Source organism: Onychostruthus taczanowskii, unplaced genomic scaffold (genome assembly GCF_017590055.1).
Source record: "Onychostruthus taczanowskii isolate IOZ18803 unplaced genomic scaffold, ASM1759005v1 scaffold18, whole genome shotgun sequence".
In the NCBI taxonomy this organism is placed as follows: domain Eukaryota; kingdom Metazoa; phylum Chordata; class Aves; order Passeriformes; family Passeridae; genus Onychostruthus; species Onychostruthus taczanowskii.
The window spans coordinates 10,562,502-10,583,979 of NW_024499017.1; the positions used below are offsets into that span (position 1 = coordinate 10,562,502).

At 39.8% G+C, this 21,478-nt stretch overlaps 1 protein-coding gene across 2 annotated transcripts in view; it reads left to right on the plus strand.

Annotated features, from left to right (window-relative positions):
- Positions 1–21,478, plus strand: part of CDH13 (cadherin 13) — a 433,407-nt gene that overhangs the window by 397,095 nt on the left and 14,834 nt on the right. The window contains exons 11-13 of one of the 2 annotated variants that reach the window (XM_041400548.1): positions 8,202–8,344; positions 18,008–18,241; positions 19,483–19,698. In XM_041400548.1, coding sequence (XP_041256482.1) covers positions 8,202–8,344; positions 18,008–18,241; positions 19,483–19,698 — 593 coding nt within the window. Of the gene's footprint in view, positions 1–8,201; positions 8,345–18,007; positions 18,242–19,482; positions 19,722–21,478 lie in introns of those variants that run through there. The other variant, XM_041400547.1, reaches the window with a different exon arrangement.

The following is a 21,478-nucleotide window of genomic DNA, read 5'->3' on the forward strand; positions in this document are numbered from 1 at the left end:
ACCTTGGAGATACCAACCCTTCTCACCCAGATTTCACTGCACACTCCCAACCCTGGAGAATTTTTACACAATGCCTTGTTTTAATGGCTCTGGCAGAGAACTGTTTCCTCTTGCACAGGGGAAATTTCAACAAGAATTCTCATTTCCTAAGACCCAGCTTCTCTGGGTCCTTGGTAGGATTTTACACAGCCCCAGCCTTCATCTGATCATGCTTCAGGACTAAAATAAGGAATTTTTCTATTAGTAGGGGAACAAGGTGTGCATATTCTGGCCCTGGAAACGTCTAATTTATTAACCAGTGTTTAAAAAACATTTTAGCCCAGAAAAAAACCCAACACTGTCTCAGTTTTGCACATGTTCATGTCAAGGGTGTTAAGTCAGTAGACTCATGGAAATTGCTGCAGAGTTTAAGTTTTGAAGTGCCAGGAAAAAAGAAAAAGAAGGAAAAGCCCCTAATGGCTTTAATCTTTGTATAACTGTGCTTTTGAACAAGTCCTTCTTTGTGCAGCCGGGTGAGGCTTTTCATTACAGCTTCTGTCATTTCAGAGGGGGAAAGAAAACCCCAATTCTTTTAGTTTTACAGGTTTTGAGGCTTCCAGGTTTTTGTCTGTCAAACTGAAACATTGAAATTCACCTCACAATGATGGAAGGTGGCTGGCAAAACATTCAGATCCCAAAAGACAAGGGAAAAGGCTGAGAGAAGTTTAACTCCTGGGTATCCAACCCAGGGTCAACCAACATGAAGGAGCTAGGGCATCATAGAATCTTAGGAGATTAAATACATTCCATTCCCAGAGCACTACATTTGTATGCACTGAATGCAATGGATATCAAGCAGAAAATAAAACTATATATGGCCAAATAGTGGAATACTGGTAAAATATTTATTATCTAATTATATTTATTTATATATATCTATAGAATCTTTATATGTATAATATATATAATTTTATATTTATATTATATGTATTACATTTCAATTTCTATTATTTATATATTTATTTATTCTAGTATACCAAAGTATTTATTATATATATTATATATATAATATTTATATTTACCTCAAAATATTTTTTTTTATTTTAAACAATATTTTTTAAAGTAAAATAAATAAAAATAAATTAAAAAGTAAAATATTTACCTCATTGGCACCACTCTGCAATAAGGCAAGGCCTGGAAAAAAAGTTTATCAGCACTCTCAGTGTGGTAAATTAAGGTTAAACAAGCAACTGTAAATCTTCCATTTCCTGTTTTTTCAGTGCTTAAGCCCACAACATCTAATGAAAGCTCTTTTTGTGTCATAAATGAAAACTGCTTTGGAGCTTTCCCCTCTAACCTCTTCACATTTTCCATCAGTGGCCAGCAGATCTCTTAAATGACACGCATTTGTCGTGTTGTTAATATGTGTCTGAAGGGGGCTTGGTTGTTATCATGACGAGCACGGTGTAGAAATGGCGCTGTGCAGAGTGGATTTGTTGTAGGCAGCACATCAGAGTCACCCCTCAGATGCACACAGGGTTTGTACCCTGGCAGGAAAGAAGCTTTTCAACACGCAAAGGGATATTACTGACAGGTTCTGCCTGGACCAGGTTCAGCTCAGCTCCCAGGATCAGCGTTTTCCTTTCCCTTCGGCGAAGTCTGGATTCCAACGCGGATCTTCGCCACTCAAGATTACGCCTGTCAGATACATGAGAACACACTTGTAATCAGCAGGTTAGCAGCCAACATCTCACCAAAATGAGTGTCTGGAGGGAGCCCTGCAGCAGCAGCAGCAGCAGCACGTTTGATCCCAGCTGTCCCACCCAAGGTTAACCAGAGCTGGGGACTGAGCTGTGCGCTCAGAGCGGAGGGAAGGAGCAGGGCTGGGCTGCTTCTCCTGCCGGGCTGCCACCTGCCAAGAAACTCAGAGGCTTTCTGGAGTCAGCAGAGCATTGTTTCTGTCCCATCATCTCCGTGCTCTGCCTTGGGAATAGCTGAGTGTCAGGAATGAGCCCTGCTCAAGTTCAGCCAGCTGGGGAATGCCCCAGCTCTGGCAGCACAGGAAAATTCTGCACAGGAATATACTGCCACTGCTTTGCTGGCACCATCAGCGCCTTCACAGATTTTCCTTCTGAATTGCCACTTCTTGCACAGCCAATTTATTGTGTGGCAAATTTTGTCCTTTTTTAGGCTGCCTTTTTTTTTTGGGGGGGGGGGGGGGGGGTTTGTTGCTAGGCTAAGAAAATGCAAGTGCAAATACTCATCCCTTTCAACCCAAACCATTCTAGGATTTCCTCTAGAACTGTAGAAGTAAAAACTACTTCATGGAGTAAGGGACAGGACAGAGAAAAGTCTTCCTGTTAATAACTCTGAGTGCCTTGGGAGTAGCTAGGGATCCCATGTGTGTATGTTCAGACTGAGTTTGTGTCTCTTCTGTTTGTGTCATTTGTGAATATTTTTTCCTTCCTAAATGTCTGTCATTAACAGGAAATTTTGTTAATGTTTAGCACCAAAGGAAGAAATTCTACTAAATCTCCAGGAGCTAATTCCCAAAATGTTCCCCTTGATATTTCCTGGATCTGAGAGAAAGGCCTGTAACAGTTCTAGACTTTATTATTAATTATTTTCCCAGTGGCAAGGTGTTATTCCCCATTGCTGGGATACCCAGTGTCCTCCAGATTTATACTACACTACAATTCTTTGTAAACTACTGATGAGAAAAGGCACCAAAAGAGGCAAGTGAGTGTGCAAGAGGCAGCTGAAGGTGCCCAGGGGTGTGTGCTGCTCTCACTCTGCTCTGAGGCATCAGGGCTGTGCAGGCTTTGCCCTGGCACAGACACAAACTGTGCTGAAATGATTACTTGGTGCTTTTGTTACCCTTCCCTCTTGGAAATTCATTTGCAGAAACAGATTCCCTTCCTTCTGGAAGAGATGAGTCCCAGAGTCAATGGTGGCCAGGGCTGGGATATGTTTGGGTACATATTTGGATGTGTTTGGATCCACATTTGGCTGCAGGTTTAGGATGTAAATGGTGCTGCTGTGCCCTGCCCTGCCCTTTTGGGAGATGTTTTGGGAGATGTTTCCAGGCCAGGGGTTCCTGTGGGACTTTGGTCAGCCAGGGCACAGCTGGGGCTTCCTGGAAGCTGCCAGGGCAATCCTTGGCTGGGAGCAGCCTCAGTCCAGCAGGAGTTGTATTGATCCAGATAGATCAAAACTTCCCAGCCTGAGCCACTTCCAGCCTCCTTTCTGCCCATCCCTTAGGAAAAAAAAAAGAACTGGAGAAGCTGTAAAATGTGCTGTTTCCCAGCTGTGTTCAATCCTGACATTTCACTGCTGAATCTGCTGGGCTCTTTTAAAAATTTCCCCGTTTTTCAAGAGTTACCAGGGCAGTTCTTGGACAGGGAGAGCAACAAATGGATTTGCAGCGGGAGCACAGGCACAAAGAACAGGCATGAGCAGAAACTTTGATAGAGTTGTGCTGCCAAAATCCTTCTCTGGGTAGTTTGTAAAAGACCCTGAAGCTCATCTGATGCTGATTAGCTTTTGAGGCACAATTGCTACAATGAGAAAACTTTTACTGATTTGCATGTGTTGACAATTATTCTTACAGTAACAACCTGATTATACCAGTGTGTTAGTCCCAGATATGGTGTATTATTCCCTAGCTTTAGGAATAATTCTGATAGTTATGGCCTCTGGCTTCATTTAACCATAGCCCTAATCACTTCTGATTAAAACATACATAAATGAGTTTGTGGATTTTTTAATTTTTTTTTTTTTACACCTCAGCTTCTAGAGGGTTTTTTGCCCCAAAGGAAAGAAAAAGAGAAAATTAGGTTTCAGCACAGAGAAATGTTTGAAAGACTGTACAATAATAATGAAAAATATTTTCATTTCCAGAACAATTTATTTAACCACATGATTAATACACTTTTATTATTTTGATTTGATTAATTGTTGTTGGTTTTGAGATTGGATTTATTTTATTATTTGAGTTGCAATGACTCTCCTGCTACTTTCTTCATGTTTACCAAGGGATTTACACCATTATTTCTCCACACAAATAACTAATTAGTCAACCATTTTCTCATTTGACATTTCTCAGTGGCGGGGGACTGCAAACTGAATTTCGTCTAATTTTTCATTCTGTTTTGAGGGTATCATTGGAGATGGAGGATTGTGATGAAAGCCAGCCTGTGAAATCCCTGATGTGACAAACAAAACAAAGCTGAGATTAGGAATCTTTTAGCTCAGGTTGGGGAGATGGGTGCATGGTTTTCTGCAAACAGGAGCAAACCCTTCCCTCGAGGCCAGGAGCCACCTCCAGGGCCAAAACCTCTGAGGTCAGGGCCAGGCTGGCACTGGAGTTGTGCTGCCTGCTCAGACAGGATTAGGGTTGAGTCTTAACTTCTTTTTGTCATGTGTGAGATGGTATTTCTTGTTGGGCCTCAGATGTTTGTTAGTTCTTATCTGTCTCACAGACCCTGAGTTCTACAGCACTTCACTCCAACAAAGTAAAAATGGAGCTGTATCTCTCTCTTTACAAGGCCTTTTAAGGACAAACTGTCTAATTAAGAAATGACACCTAAATTATTTTTACTTTTAACTTACTACCTGTGGCCACAATGGGGACTTTTTTATCCAATTACACAAAACCACCCAAACCCATGGAGAAGAAGGTGAAGAAGGAGCAGCCTCCACCCTAAAACCTCCATCTTGCTTTATACCTATTACTATATTCTAAACCTTTAAACTCTGAGTTTTCCACCCTGGGGTATCACACATCTCTCCACACCCACAATCCCAGTCCTATCATTCAATTTTGGAAGCTTCTCCACGGTCTCAGGTCAAATGCAGTGTTCTCTTGGGAGTCAGTGCCTCTGTATATATACATATACATAAATATATATATATATATATATATATATATATATATGTGGTTTTTGATGGTTTTTGCCCTCCCCAAAGCTCATAACCCAGCCCAGCCTGAGAGCAGGAACACCTTCCTTATCTCGTGGCCAAAAAGCAGAAAAATTGCTGTGTGTCCCCAGTAATGAGTGTGGAGTGTGGTTCAGCTGGAGAATTGCTGTGCTGCAATAAGGTTCCCTTTCTGCTCTTCCTGGTGCCATATGCTGCCCTAATTAGTGCAGGCAAAAGGTAATGAGAGCACAGTGGAGAAGAGGGAGCTCCATGGGAAGCAGGCTGATCTCTAAAACTCTGCATTATGTCATCCCTATATAGAGCACAATAGAGTTTTAATCCAGATTTTTTATGTTGCACTTATATTTTGGGATGGTTTTTTATCTTTCTCTGAGAAGCACCACTGCTTCCCTGGGTGTGGATATTTGTGCTGTAATTGCTGCTCCACTCTCTCCCAAAAACCTGTGAACCTTTTCCCAGGGGTAGTGCCTCATGATTTTTCAACCAGCCTTGATGTAAAGCCGTTTATAAATTTTAAATAATTTTCATATATTGCTACTCTATTTTAGTTCTGCACCAAGTGCAAATTTTGATTTGTGCTCTGCTCTGCATCCATAACCTCTCTGTGTCTCTTTGGAGCTCTGTGTTTCAGGTGTGCACTCGAACATTGGAGCAGACAATTTCCAGTCTGAGGGAGTGGTTTTTGCTGCTCTCTTTGCAATATCTGGCTCAGACAACACCAGGACACGAACCCAGAGCAAGGAGGTCACAGTCAGAATATGTTACACCCACTTTCCCTTCCCTCTTGTCACACAAGCCCTTGGGAGCTGAGAGCTGTTGGCACAGTTAAATTTTTTTTTTTAAACCCACAATGAAATAAACTCCATGAGCAGCATTAAATTGCACTGCTGCAAAACAGAGTAAGACCAAACTAAAGAGTAATTGGCACAGTAGAGAGCACAGTTCTGTGCACATCTGATATAACACTGTGCTCAGGACTGAGGATACAGCAGGTACATGTTTAACCACCTAAAAATGGTCTGATTTTAAAAGCTGCTGTGCAATCAGATCCCACCAAAGTCAAAAGTGGGAAGTGAATCTTTGCATTCAAAATTTCTATTTTTATCATGGTTTTTATGATGGGTCCATTCTAAACCTTTGCTAGCAGAACTCTCAAAAAAAATGGAACAAAAACCAATCATCCTAACTGTACTGCAATATGCTCTTACAATAAGTAAAAATGTGGTGGGAAAGACAAAGTGCTACTTTCACAATATCCTGTGCCAAATCACAGGTTATACAATCCAGGTTTTTATTTGCACAGCCAACAGTGCTTTGTAGAGCAATCAGGGAAGATAATACAATCCATTTTACATTCTCATTACTTTAGAAGTGTTGAATCTTCTGAAATGGTTTCGGGGTTAATTGAGAATTTGCAGTTTTACAATAGACTAGGAATTGTTTAGGCTGCCCTTGTTTCATATTTTTGTGCATACCTTTGTTGCAAAGTTATAAAAACAACAATAAAAGAGGAAACAAAGAAGTGAAATGAAATGAAATGGATCTGCATTGTTTCTGTTCCAGGCACTCATTTTTGTGGGAGATAAAGCTGAGGTATTGATTAATGCTTAAATGGCTATTAAGAGGAGGGAGGTGTTGGGTTGATGGAACATCTCACTGTGCACTAATGCTTTCCTTTGATTCTTTCCCACATATTCCCTAGGGGATAATTTCTGCTCCTGGGGAAGCCAGTGGTGAAACTCTGAGTTACTTTTTTTTTGCCAGCATAAATAAGCCAACTATTTTCCCTATTTATCTCTTTTTCTGCATAAATTCCAAAAGTTTCTGGCTTCCAAATCTGCTCTTTGACTTATTTTAACACCATAAGAGCTCATAAAGATGTGTAATTTTTCCTGGCTGTATATGCTGAAGTTTTGATGCTCTCTCTGGCTGCCTGAACACCTGAATATTCCTGTGCACCACAGTCAGGCTCAGCAGCCCCCAGGAAATTTCATTTTTCAAGGCTGAAGCAAAGTTATGATAAAAAAAAGCAGCAGCCTGTGCAGGGCTGTCTGTCAGCATTTTGTTAGAGGCTGGAATACTTTTTTTTTTCATCCCCCCAACAATGTGTTGTTTTTGTTTATTCCCTTGTACTTGCAATGGTACTTTTAATTTTATTTTTTTTTTTGCAACATTATCGCACAGGACTTTGAGGTGAATTCACTTTCAGGTGAATGCAACTGTGAGGCACTGCCTTGGCACAGACTCATTAAAAAATAACAGTGTGACAATTACTGGTAATTCAAAATATCTGTAAAAGCTTGTATGGTGGTTTATGACCTATAACAATTCACTACAAAAATGATAAACAGGTTATTATCCCAGGTATTGATTATATGATTGGAGTTTTGGTTTAAAATATTAACACATTTAATTGGAGAGGGGATTGGTATCAGTTAATTCAGCTCTGGGTTGTTCTTTACTTAATATATTTAACTGAGTAGAGAATTAGGCCCTAATCATGAACATTATTTTATTTATTGCTTCAGTCAAGTTCAGGGAAGTTCCTGGTGCGTGAACTCCACAATCTCTCTAAACATTTCCAGTTTGGGGGGCTGAATATTTGTGCTGATTAAAGGGAAAAAAGCACACCAGAGAATTTCATATCAGGGCATCTTGGAGACATCATTCAAACTCTGATTGAGGCAGCGTGGACGTGGTTGGATTTAATCAGCAGAAGGAGGAAGCTCCAGATCCAAGAGTGTGCAAACAGGGCTGGGTGTAACCACCTCCCCCAGACTTGGTGAATTCATTGTCTGACTCTCTTCTTGCTACCATTCCCCACAATTTAGAACATTTCCAGCTCACCCAAAATAACTAATGGTAAGGAAAAAAAAAATAAAACCAATAAAACATAAATTAAAAGTGCAGTTTCTGGTCTGACTGGAATTTGTAGTCTGGAAAAAGGAGGTCTGTGATAGGATTCATGAGGTCAATGTGGGTGCAGAGGCTGTTGGAAGTGTTCTGGCTGTATAACACAGCAGTAGGAAACAGGTCCTATATAATGTCCTAAATATTGATTTCTCTGCTAAACTTTGGGACATATATATATATATATATCTCCAAACCTCTAACAACACTGAACTGTCTCTAAGGCAAGGCCCAAGCTTAAATTGTGCTTTTGCAATATGAAGAGACCCACTGTGAAAGCCGCTGAGTGCCCAGGCAGATTCCTTTGCAGCAATGCATTTGTTTGATGTTCAGATCTATAATTTGCTAACAACTTCTGCACTTTTGTTCAGGTATTCAGTGTACAAGGACCCAGCAGGGTGGCTGGAAATCAACCCCACCAATGGCACCGTTGGCACCACGGCAGTTCTGGACAGGGAATCTCCCTTCGTGCACAACAACGTCTACACTGCTCTGTTCCTGGCCATCGACAGTGGTGAGTGACCACAGGGAAAAAATCCTGTATTTCCTGCTTGAAATGCTCTCTTCTGAAAGCTGCATGTGATGCCTCAGGTTTTGGCTTTTATTGAGGAGATCCTTTGAATAAATCCCTGCTTTATTCTTTAGCTCTGCCCAGCCTCTGCTCTAGCTCAGCCTTCCCAAGGCATCACTTGTGTAAAATTAACCACGTGCTGCAGCACTTCTCTGCGTGGCCACCTAAATGTATGAGAGACCATTCTGGAAACCAGAAGAAAGAAGAACTGACATAAACCTCAAATTTATAACAGTTTTAATTTAAGTTTATGCCTCACAGGCTTATGTCTTAATGCTAGGTGCAATTAGTCTAGAGACATTCTTGGAAATGTAATAAATCATCCTAATCAGAGTTAATTTCTTCACAATATTTGAGCAGTCAGCATGCCTGGGGCACTTAAATACCAATAACAACTCATCCTTGATATGCTGGATTATAATCTATTCAATACAATGACAGTGGCAATAAAAACACAACTAAACTCCTTGTTAAGATGCAAAAATTTTTGCATGTTGTGAGTACTAAAGTTCCTCCTGTCAAATAGAATCCAAATTAAGCTATATAGGGAAAATTCAGGGAATGACTTCAGAGCAGAGGAAGAAAGAGAAAATTCTGAATGTTCCAAATCTCCTGAGCTAAAGGCACAAAATAAATAAAAGATTTGCCTGTAATATAACAGCTAATATGCTAACACTTTTTCACAGCTGCAGCTGGTTTAGCCCTGGTGATGAATTGTAAAATGCTCTTTTTAAGAGAGTAATTCTACATTTTTGCAAGCACATGACTCAGGGAACATTTGCAGGGCCTGACAGGAGAAAGAAAATATTGCCTTAAGTATAACAGAAAAAAATTCTGCTGAGAAGATGATTTACTCATATATTAATGTACATATTTTCCTTAAGAAATTTCTGGGGCAAAATGTAGCACTAAACATATTTCTGTCTTTTGCTTGCTCTTGGATTTTTTTTTCTATTTTTAATGCATCTCAAAATCAGGTGCACTGGGAAATGTCATCTCACCAATGAAAGCAAAAATTTGGGATATGACTGAGGGTTACCCAAAGGACAAAGTTGTGTTTTAAAAGTGAAGTCAGATAATGTCACAGAGAATAGATGGAGAAAAGAGATGAGTGGTTTGACTGTGGGAACCAGCCTGAGTAATGTGAATTTTGGGGCACACCTTTATGCTGCAACTTAGGCCTTGCTCATTTATTCTAAACCCAGAACTTCACTGCTTTTAATTCTCAGATTTCTTTTTTTTTTCTATTCTGAAAAAATAGGAAGGGGAAGCTGTGCTGAACAGCAGAGCAAAGGAATCCTTTCACTTGGGATTCTGAGCCAACACCTGATTCCAGCCCCTGTAATTGTGTTTATTTGTGATTGTGCAGCTCTGTCAGTGCAGGAGTTCATCTTTTCCAGCATTATTGACTCCTGTGAGTGCAATGATTACAAACCACACGTGTACTGTCACGCTGAGGGGTTAATAATGATCTTTTCCTACCATGAGCAGCCCTGCCACACGTGGGAGTGGGAATAAACAGCAGAATTTAATTAGCTGATATTAACCTTGTGCCCTGCATCACCTCTGCATTAATTACCAGGCAGCTTGGGGAGCAAATTCAACTTAGAGATGGGCTGGGAAGTGGGAAAATTTCCTGCTGGCCTGGAGGAATGGCTCTGGCTAAAGCAGATCTCAGCAGGTTGGGGTCTGCCTTGCCCCTGCAGGGACAGCTGGGACTGACACTATCCCTGGGAAGTGTTCCCAAATTTGTTTCCAGGCTGACACTGTGATCTAGCACAGCTGAGAGACCCACTTTGTCCCTGCAACCATCAGAGCTAATGTCCAACTCGAAATATTGCATTAGATGAGAAACCAAATTGTGGGAAAATTATATTAAATGAATACAGAATTACTTCAGGACTCTAAAAGAAGATTATGTTAACTTAAAAAGGGGAAAAAATCAGATTGAACATAACTACCTGCACCTCTTTAGAGCAGCATTGTCCATAGACTGCAGACCTCTCTCTTCAGGTTAATAAGTGGAGCCTGTCTAATACCAGTGAATATGCCTGGGACTTCTCAGTGAGAGGGCAGCCAAAAACAGGATTAAGAACTGCCAAATGAAATAGGGTAATAAAGTGAAAATTTAGAGGCATTTCCAATAGAACAAGTAATTTGCTTGGACTAACTGACTTGTGGTGAAAAGGAAAGAGAGGAAAAAAAGAAATGCTTTAGCAGAAATTCTTTCTTCAAAAGCATTCAGTGGAGCTTTTTATTTCCTTTGGCCTCTCAGCTTATCTCTGAATCAAATCTGAGATGGCACAGGCACTGAGGAAGTTCTTAGCTGCTACAGGCTTTCCTTCCCTTTCCTGGAAATAGAGAGCTCAGGTAATGCCCAGGGCACTGCCCAGCAGTGGGAATTGGCATCCAGAGCAGGCACTGTGAGATCTGTGATAAACTTTAACAGAATTTATAGAGAATAACTCTAAAATCATATAAAACTTTGTGCCTTAGCCATTGCTGAAGTGCATGAGCCATATTCTAAAAGATAAATACAAATATTCTTTAGAGATCACAGCATTTACATGCTTACAGAAAAGGTTCTGTTGTCCCATTGTGTTCCACGCTCACCCCTTTATGAAATGACCTTACATTCGAGTGCTGTCCTGGGGGAGGAGTGGAGACAGCTGCAAACCAACCCCACAGTGATCCTTGTTCCTTTTTCCATCCCCTTTTGCTGATGTCAGTGGAGAATCTGTCACCAGCTCCATCTGACTCCTGGTTATTACACTTCAGTGCAGGGAGCAAGTGCCAGGGCATTTTCTTTTTTATCTGTAAATTGTTGGATATTTCTGCCACAAGTAAAACCTGGAGCTTTGTGCTTGGTGTTTCTTTGTATAAATCTGTCACATCTTTATCTTTTTTTTGGGATATCACTTTACCAGTAGGACAGGAACAATGAAAGGGGCATAGAAAACTGAGTCACTCTGCTGCAGGAAATAAGTTAGTTCTGTACGAGATTCTTTTTGACCTTTATGATATTATTTCTCTGCATTAACAAATTAACTGCAGCTAAGGTGGGTAAAGTATGAATTCTGTTATTCCTGATCTAAACAGTTCCTGTATCTTCCCAAACACACTTGAAACAATGTGTAACAGCAAATTTGATGGAAACTGTTAATTTATAGATAATAAATTTTGACCTTTTATGGGAGTGTATTACACTTTAAAAAGGACTTTTTGGAAGAAATATCCTAATTTTCTCAGTACATTTGATTTCAGTAAAAGGTCAACGTAGTGTCTTTAGAATTTGAAAACTTTTTATTGAAGACCTGTGTGACCACAGAGTCTCTGGCCTATTAAAGAAGAAATTAAACACTGGTAGGAAATACCATGCAGCAGAGTTAGCACATTAAAGTGTCATGAACTGTGTTTAATCTGAGAATGAGCTGATAATGGGGCAAATTCAGATTTATGCAAACTTGGGAAACATCAGAGGTTTCATTCAATTAACAAAAGTGCCAACAACGGTGATCATTTTATGTAGCACTCTAATCACTGAACCCAATGCAGCATCACAGCATTATTGGGAGCTTTTCTGCCAAAAGGAATTTTGCTCAATCCATGAGAGGCGAAATCATTTGTGTTTGATAAACCTGTGTGGAACAGACCTTCCAAATGTGCTCTGTGGTGTCATCCTGCACATCCCATTGCTCACTGAATTTGGGATGAGGATCACAAAGCAAAACACCTGCATGGTTTTCTCATACAGCCATGCTAGAAACTCTCCTGGAAAGGTGTTTTTTTGGGGTTTTTGTTTGTTGTTTTTTTTTTTTTCCTTTTTGTTGTTGTTGTTGTTGTGGTTGTTTTGTTTTGGTTTTTTTTTTCATGTATTCTGGGAGTTTGAGTCACAATCTAGAAAAAGTAAGAGAGGATGAAACAATGGCTGGAGGTGAAGCTCAAAAATACCTGGAAAATGTGTGAAATCTTTAAAAGATAAAATTATTTTCTCCATTTCCTTTTAGAGGCATGAATAATAATTTCCCTTTACCCAGATTTATCTTATTTATTAAAGAATCACTCTTTTTTGTGGAATTAATGTCCCATTTTGTCACCTTTTTCTATCTCTTTAAAAACAACATCTTTGGGTATTTTTGGTCTCTTGACTCATGGAAAACCCACCTGTGTTGACAAATAATGACCCACTAATCTTGCTGGTTGGATTAATGCAAAGTGAAGTTGGATTCCACGTTTTTTGGGGGTGGTTGGATGCCACCCCAGTGGGGTCCCACCTAAAGCCAGGGGGAAAAATTCTCCCAGTGAGTCTGATCCAGTGTCTGATTTCGCCTTCCTTCCCTGCCATTCCTGTCACCAGGGAGCTACTGAGGCAAGAACTGGGACTATAAGAGCTTCAGCTGCATTAAACAAAGAGAATAAACATCATTAAATGTAATTTTAATTCTGAGTTCAGAGTTTGAGTTGAGCTACACTGGCAGTTTAAGAAAAAAGCAACTTGGACCTTGCTTCTCTGGCTGTGGCTGAGCTGTGGCACTGTCTCACTTTTCCTGAGCAAAATGAAGAAATGGTGAATCAGGCTCTAGTTGTCACTTTTTCCTTCTTTCCAAAGAGCAGTTGAACCCAAGCAATCCTGAATCCCATTTATTGTGCAGGTCTTGGCACTGCTAATCATTAGGAAGAAAGCATATTATTCTGTCCTCTGTGTGATGAACAGTAACACACAGCACTAGAAAAAGCTGGAGAAACAAAGAGATGTGTGGCAGTTTGCAATTAGAACTTTCCCTGGCATGTATCTAACCTGTCTCCTCACTCCATGATGTACATAATTAAATTACCATAGATTGATTCCACCTAAAACACGCTATTTTTTGAAGAAATCAGGCAATTAGTTACCATGGCAACCCAATTAAGCCAGTTTTATACCCCTTATCTTAATTGCTGTATTAATTGAGAAGAGAAAATAAATTGAAGACTCATCCTTTTCTTGCCATTTAAAATTTCAGTAAAATATGAATTGCACGCAAAATATTGTTTTAATTTGTCATCATGGACTCATGATTCGAAAAAGAAATGAGAATGTTGAAAACAGTATTTAAGACGGATGGCATGTGTCAGTAGCAATTTGATATGCTGAAAGAGCTGTGCTCTTCTGAAATGTAATTACTCAAAACCAGGAGCTGCATATATTATTTGAGGGGATGAATGAAGGGTTGTAACTTTGGAAGAAGCCAAGAGCATTGTGGATGTCCTGCTATTTTGTAACATGCAGATATTTTATTATTTTATGTATTTTATATAGACATATTATATGTATATATACTATATATAATGTATTTTTGTAGATTATATATGAATATATAATATATTTTATATAAATACATTCTATATTTACTATATATAATATAGTAAATATCTATATTAACATATTTTATATATATAAATATTAACATATTTATATATTAATATATTTATAGATATTATAAATTTAGTATATATAGTAATTATATTATATATATAGTATATATAGTATATATATATACTATATATATAGTATACATCATATATATAATATATAGTATATATATACACCATATACTATATATACTTTATATATCATATATAAATATATAATACATGTTTATTTATATATCTATTATATATTTACTACATTATTATATCTTATAGTCGTTTATCTATTATACTTTTATACATTATATTTATTTTATATTATTGTATATTATGTTTACTATATTTTATTTGCTACATATATATTATGTATTACATATAAATATATAATATAGAATTTATATTTTATATATTTTATATAAAATATTTTTATAGGTTAATATAGACAGAAAATGCATAGGAAATTTGAATTCATGGGGAATTAGGGCCAAAATGTCAGCACATGGCTTTGAGGAGAGCAGTTCAGGGAGCAGCACACCCAGGTTTTGGTGTCCTCCCCCTCTCCTGGTTCCATTTGCTTTGGCTGAACCGTGAATGGAGCTCACCCTGAGCATGGAATGCAGAGGAACGGGATCCCTGCCTGCAGGATCCCCACTGCTGCCAAAGCACCGAGCACACACAGATTTTCTGAGCAGAAAAACAGCATATGGAGGGGAAAAAAAACCCGAAGTGAGGGATGAGACAGAAATTTGTGTTTTGATTCTCAGAGCAGCATCATTAGAAAGCATGAGAAGCACAGTTCTTGTTTGAAGAGCAGTGTGGAAGTGGTGTGACTTTTGTAATTCTGGTATAATTCTGTGCAGCTTTTCATGAAGATTCAAGCATTAAGAGTATCCAAAGTATCATTTTCTATAACATTTATTTTCAAACTAATTTTTTTCAACTGGAGGTAGCAAGGTGGTCTTTCATGCCGGCAGCACTAAAATCCAATTTAAAATCCACAACTCCTGGTAACAGCCCCTTTCACTGGAGACTCAGTTCACCACCAAGTTTCCACTTTGTTTCACTGTGAAATTCTCCATCTTTCAGCCTCTGTTTCAGCAGCTTTTACACAAACCAGTGATGCTGTTTCACTCCTATGATTGCCATGGTATATTCCCAGATGTGCCACTTCTGGGAGTTTGGAATTCTTTCTGTCCCCAAGGGCTCTAAGGGCACTCAAATATTTAAAGAGTTCATCCTCAGTGGGGATGGCCACTTCTGGTCAGTGGCAAATGGGATCAGAACTTGTTGGAAAACTTCCCCCCAGGATTGTTGGACCCTTTAGGTCTTGCTCTGCTCATTAATTCTGCTCTCAGCCACAAGGTTTGACAATGCAAATTAAGAGTTATACTTCGGAATTAAAATATTCTATGGGTAACTTTCCTTTCAAAATCAAAGGCATCTAGAGATCATGGGGTTTTGAATTATTTCAACAGCATAATACCATCAAATTTATGAAAGTCACATATTCCCAATGGAGGAGTTGTGACCATTTTTGCTTGATTCATTTCATGTTACATTTTTATGACGTGTGTTAACAAGCTCCAGTTTATGACCCTGACATTTGCTTGCTTTTCTTTCGGAGGTCTTCATAAATCAATGAAAGATTTTTGTTTAAATTATTATAAATAAAGCAAGCAGAGAATAAGTCATTGAACTGGACAGAAGCAATTTCCTTTCACTCTTTTTTTTTGTGTGTGTGTAATATTTGCCCAGCCCCTGAACCATACAAAGAGTGAAACATTTGCACAGCAGTGAGAACGCAGCCATATCTGTGTGTGACAAAATAGCAGGACATCCATAAAGCTGTTGGCTTCTTCATTTCAAAAGGCAGATTTAATATTACTGACTTCAGAGAAAGATAAGAAGGGCAGTGCATAAGACATTATCAGTCCAGTGTGGAAATAATGCATTCAAAATTAAAGACAGCAGTTTAATTAAGTGCATGAAAGGCTGGCTTTTATGATCATATTTCAAATACCAGAATGCCTTTTCATCCATTCTGCCGTATGACTTTACTTAATAATATATCAAGAACAAAAAACGTATGGGAGTCTTTCTGTAAATTCAATTAGTCCAATAAAAAGTGAAAAATAGTTTCTTTTTCATTAAAAAGAACTCAAGCCTAACCCTTCTGATGACAAAGTGCGAGATGAGAAGGGAGGGCAGGGCTGGAGAAAGATGAACATTCTGCCTTTGTGATGCATTTCTGCTCACAGGAAACAGATGAAGTGTCACCATTAGTAACATTTGTTATTGAAAGGACTAATTGCATTCTGCTGCAGGCAGCAGTTTATCAGATCCACACCACGGGGTACTTGCTTCTGCCTTGGGATGCTCTCCCAGCACAGCAATAATTCAGTTTATTAAAACATGCTGTGGATAAGTTTCCTTTCAAAAGCCTGGGTTGTTGGGCTGCTGTGGGCAGGGGGATTGTGCTGAAGGCACCTCTTGCAGGGCTGAGCTGTAAATGCTGTGGAACCCTGTCCTGGTGCTGCACAGGTTAACTGCAGCCTCCTGAATCCGTTCTGGGAAGGGTTTGTGTTGGAACCCTGAGAATTTTAGACTTTCTGTACTGACAGACACCGACCCCCAAGAGAACACCGCATTCGACCTCAAGCCATAAAGAAAGCTTCCAAAATTAAATAATGGAACTATTATGAGTGGATAGTTTGAATAGAAGTATATAATATCACATAGTGGAAAACTTAGAGTTTAAAGTTTTAGAATATAGTAATATATATATATAAAACAAAATATGTATAGAGTTTAAAGTTTTAGAATATACTAATATGCATAAAATAATAGAACTATTGTGAGTGTGTGGTTTGAATAGAAGTATATAATATCACATAGTGGAAAACTTGGAGTTTTAGAATACAGTAATACATAGAAAACAAAATAGAAGTTTTAAAGCAGAGACTAGCCCTTCTTCTTTACCTTCTTCCTCATAGGTTTGAATAGTTTAAATTAAAAAAAACAAGTCCACATTATGATTCAAAAGTAGTTAGTAGTAGTAGTAGATTAAAATAAAACTAATTTAGGTGTCATTTCTTAATTAAACAGTTTATCCTTAAAAAAACCTTATAAAGAAAGAGACACAACCCCATTTTTACCCTGTTAGTAAAGTGCTGTAGAACTCATGACTTGTAAGACTGTTCCTGCTCAGGGAAGTGCAGGGATCACACTTCCCTGTGCTAAACCAGAAAAAAATAAAAAGAGGAATAAACAACCCACAAGTGCAGCATTTCAGATGAGACCCCGCTGAGTGCCAGGCACAAAAAAGGACAAAATGTGCACTCAGAAAACTTTGAGGCGACTTTCACGGGGTGCCCAAGGGGGCTGCAAGGAGCTGCTGAGCCGCAGGCAGTGTGCGGCTGGCTCAGCCGTGGCACAGCTCTGCAGACTGGGAATTATTGCCTCTTGGGTCAGCCCTAGGAACGAGGTGCTGGTCCCAGCAGGCAAACTCTGCCTTGCCAGCTCCCCCAGTGCCACCAGGGCTGGTTTGTCACTCACTGAGCCTTGGGGTGGTGAGTAAACAACACGCTCACCTCTGCAGCTGGCTCTCAGGTCGGGGCTGAGGCAGGCTGGCAAATCACTCTGGAAGGTTTGAAAGCACAGGGTAAATAACCCAGCTCACTTCCCAGAGATCTGACAGGTTTCAGTGCTGCTGGCAGGACTGCCCGTGGCCCTCAGGGCTGTTAGGAATGATCTGGTCCTGTTGTGCTTCTGGGCACCCACCTCACACCTGGTCCCTCCCTCCTTTTCCTCTCACCTGTCTCGTTCTTCATTCTGTTAATACTGTGCTATCTATCTGGGGGATGGTTCCCAGTATGTTTCTCTCAGTATGTGCTGATGAACAGATTCTGTTCCAGATATCTATTCATATCCTACTCTCATTTTAACTTCAAAATATTCCTCTCCCAGAGGTTTCCTTAGAATAATTTTCCATACTGTAGAGAATCAGACAGGCTTCATTCTGAAAATCAGCAATGAATTTACAAGAGTGACTCATCAGGTTTTTTAAGCAATAATTTCCATATAAAAGAGGTAAGAACAATAAAAAATTATTTCCCTTTGCAAGCCTGCAGGTGCAAATAGAACAAGAGTTTATGGAAATGTGATTTAATAAACAAATGTTTGGTTTTTTTCCTATAGGTAACCCTCCTGCTACGGGTACAGGAACTTTGCACATCACCTTGGAGGATGTCAATGACAACGTCCCATCCCTTTATCCAACACTGGCAAAAGTTTGTGACGATGCAAAAGATCTCAGGGTAGTGGTTCTAGGAGCATCAGACAAAGACCTCCATCCCAACACAGATCCATTCAAATTTGAGCTCAGCAAGCAATCCGGCCCAGAAAAGTTGTGGAGAATCAACAGGCTTAACAGTAAGGCTGTAACTTGGATTTTTGTCTATTTATTCTTCCCACTTCTCCATCCCAGGGTACTTCCCCTGAGGCACTGGGGGAATGTAGGAGGGGTTTGGCATGAAAGTTCTGTAGGATGGACCCTACTGAAGCTGCTGCTTTGCCCTGTGCTGGGGCTGCTGGACCAGTGGGACATCAGTTCTGGAACCTGAAACTCCTTCTCTTGTTTTGCCTGAACTTTCTTCTCCCAGTTTTGCATTAACCAGGGTCTACTAATAACTGATAATTTTGTGATTACTGCATCTCATGGCACACAATTGTTTTGCACAAGGTGCACAAGGCTTTGCTGTAGGGACAGAATGGAAATTTTGCATGGGTTTAGCAATGTAATTGAAAAACTTCCTAATTTTAAGTATTTAAACTGTTCACAAATAAAATCTTCCAATGCACTGGGACCTTACACAATTGGTAAGAGGATCATGAGATTGCAGAAGGTTTGTGTGTCAAATTGTGGGCACAAAATACAATATTTCTTCTTAATGTAGGTTATTCCTGTTTTTTCTGGAATGTATTATTTTTCTCTGCCACTCTCCAATCTTTTAGTTCATGTCATAACCTTAGAAAAATCTAGAGATGGATGTGATGGCTGTACCTGGCTGCAGGACAAAGGGGAGGAGCTGTTTTCTTGGCTGTTCTCCAAACATCAAAGCACCCCTGTGTCACACCCTGAAGGAATTATCACACCCACCTGGGTGCCAAGAGCTCCCCAGGTGGAGCAGGTCTGTGGGTTTGGAAGGGGCTTTGCTTCCCTTCTCTGCCCTCTCAGGGAAGTTGTGGAAGTGGTTCAGCAACTTTGCCTGTACTTCATAGCAAGAGAGGTTATTTTTTCCTTTGGCAAGTAAATTTATTATCTCTTCTTGTCATTTTGGGGGTGACGTGCGCTAGAATTTCATTAGTATATTAGCTTTCACAGTCAACTTCTGCCAATAATTTACAGACCAAATAATGTAGTTAAACAAAAGGGGCTCTTACAAATCTTTCTTTTGGTGGGGCTTGGGCTAAGTTTGTAATTAGATTTCAGCCCATGAAAGAATTTAAGTACTGTTTCTTCCCTCCAATTCAGTTCTTTTGTCATTTTTCTTAGTGTATTCTCGTTTTCTTCCTGATTTCCATGACTAACTGGCATGTTTGATGTTGCTTGCAGACTCCTTCACCCTCCCAGGCAACCAACATGCGGTTAATTGTCCCCTCATCCTTTGCAGATACCCACGCCCAGGTCATCCTGCTTCAGAACCTGAAAAAGGCCAATTACAACATCCCCATCTCAGTGACAGATTCTGGAAAACCTCCTCTGACCAACACCACAGAACTGAGATTACAAGTGTGTACCTGCAAGAAATCCAAAATGGACTGCAGTGCAACTGATGCTCTCCACATCAGCCTGACCCTAATCCTCCTTTCACTCCTCAGTTTATTTTGTAAGTCTTTTGCTGAGCTGTAAGTAGTGTTGTAATGAAGTAATGAAGTGTTGTTTTTCTGCTCCTTGGTACTCTGCATCAGAAAACCCTCCAAGTGAGGAGTTAAATTCACACATTGATATCATAATGCTGGAATTTTGGGTTCTTTTTCCATGAGGGAATAACTGTGAGAAAGTTGGGGGAGGGAGCTTTTTCATAGTCAAAGAAAAATATAAATGGATGCCTGATTGTCAAATTAAGAAATAGAAGCAATAATTTTAAGAGGAATCAAAGGGAATCAGAGCTAACATATGATAAACTGAGAAGTACCAGCTGTAGTAGCAGATTTGTGCAACACTTGCTTTCATCTCTCCCCACTTGAATTCAATTCAAACCCAGAAAAAGGAGATTAAAGGTGTTCCTGCAACAATGGCTGTTCTGGGTCACCAGGAAAACAAGGCCTGCCTGCTTCAATCTGTTCCTCCACATAAAATGTGCAAGTGACTGGAACATGAGGAACTTATTTGAGATTCTGGGCTTAGAACCACCCAGAGCTGATAATCAAATGGCCAGGCTGGCTTGGAGGGCAGAGAAAACTGACAGGTAAAGGAATTTCTGCTGTTTCTGAGAAAGGAATTTTGTAAATCTCATTTGGAAAGCTAACTTGAATTGGAAGTGGAAAAACAAAATCCCAGAATGATTCAAAAGTAGGAATTCAAAGCCATGGAATCCACAATTTAAATTGGGTGTGTCCCTGGCTAGTCCTGTGACAGCTGCCAGCAAACTTTTTGATGCAGTGTTAGTTTTGAATCCTTATCTGTTTCAAAGGAATAGCTGTTTCCTACAACTATGACAGTAAATCTGTTATTTAAGGACTATTACCTTCATCTTCTATTAACAGAATACATTGTAAAGTGACTTAAAACCTGAGCCATGGTGAAAGGCCTTGGATTCTCCATGAGAAACGTGCCACGAGGCAGGGGAGAGGTCAAGGCAGAGATCCTTTCCACATCTGAGGCTTGGATGCTTGAGCACACATCCTGTCCCTGATTTCTTCTCCTTTTATCCCAAAAGCTTGGCATGAAGGTCGTTGTGAGCTGGTACCAGCCCATGTTTGTGATGCTCTTTGAAGATGAAAAGGACTGTATAAATGCTAAGTGCAAATTCCTGTTCTCAGTCTCAATCAGTGACATCTAAAGTATCTGCTTTGGCTGGGGTTCAGCTGGGCTGGGTTCAGTCTCCTGGAACCAAATGCAAACTTCAGCTGTTAGGAGCAATATGTTAAAAATATTTGACAGGGTGTGACACTATTGCAGCAGTGATATAAATATGCAGCCCATTGATTCAAATATATCCTTGTTGCCACTTCATAAATGTTGCTGCTGCTACACTAGGCATGACTTTCACCACTGGAATTACTTCCTTATCTGATGGGATTTGCACTTGAACTTTATTTACACTAATTCATCTGCTCAGAATACAACGAGGTAGAGAAAAGCTTTTTGCTTTGCAAAGTTGCCATTTTCATGTTGATTCTTCACAGCCCCCACTAAGAAGCCTGATCATTTTCCTTAGGTTGAATTATAGAGCCAGTTTTAAGTATTGGTAAGCACTTTTTGAGTTGCTCTTCTTGGCTACAGGTCTTGTCCAGCTCAGCTGTGGGTGGAATACACCTCTAGGGCATCCCAAGGGTATTCCATGGCTGTCATTCCCTCTGGAACTGCTCCCCAGCCATGCCTGTTCAAAGCCAGCAAGCACCACAACTCCCCTGAGCATTTTCCTCAGGTGTGAACTGCACAGA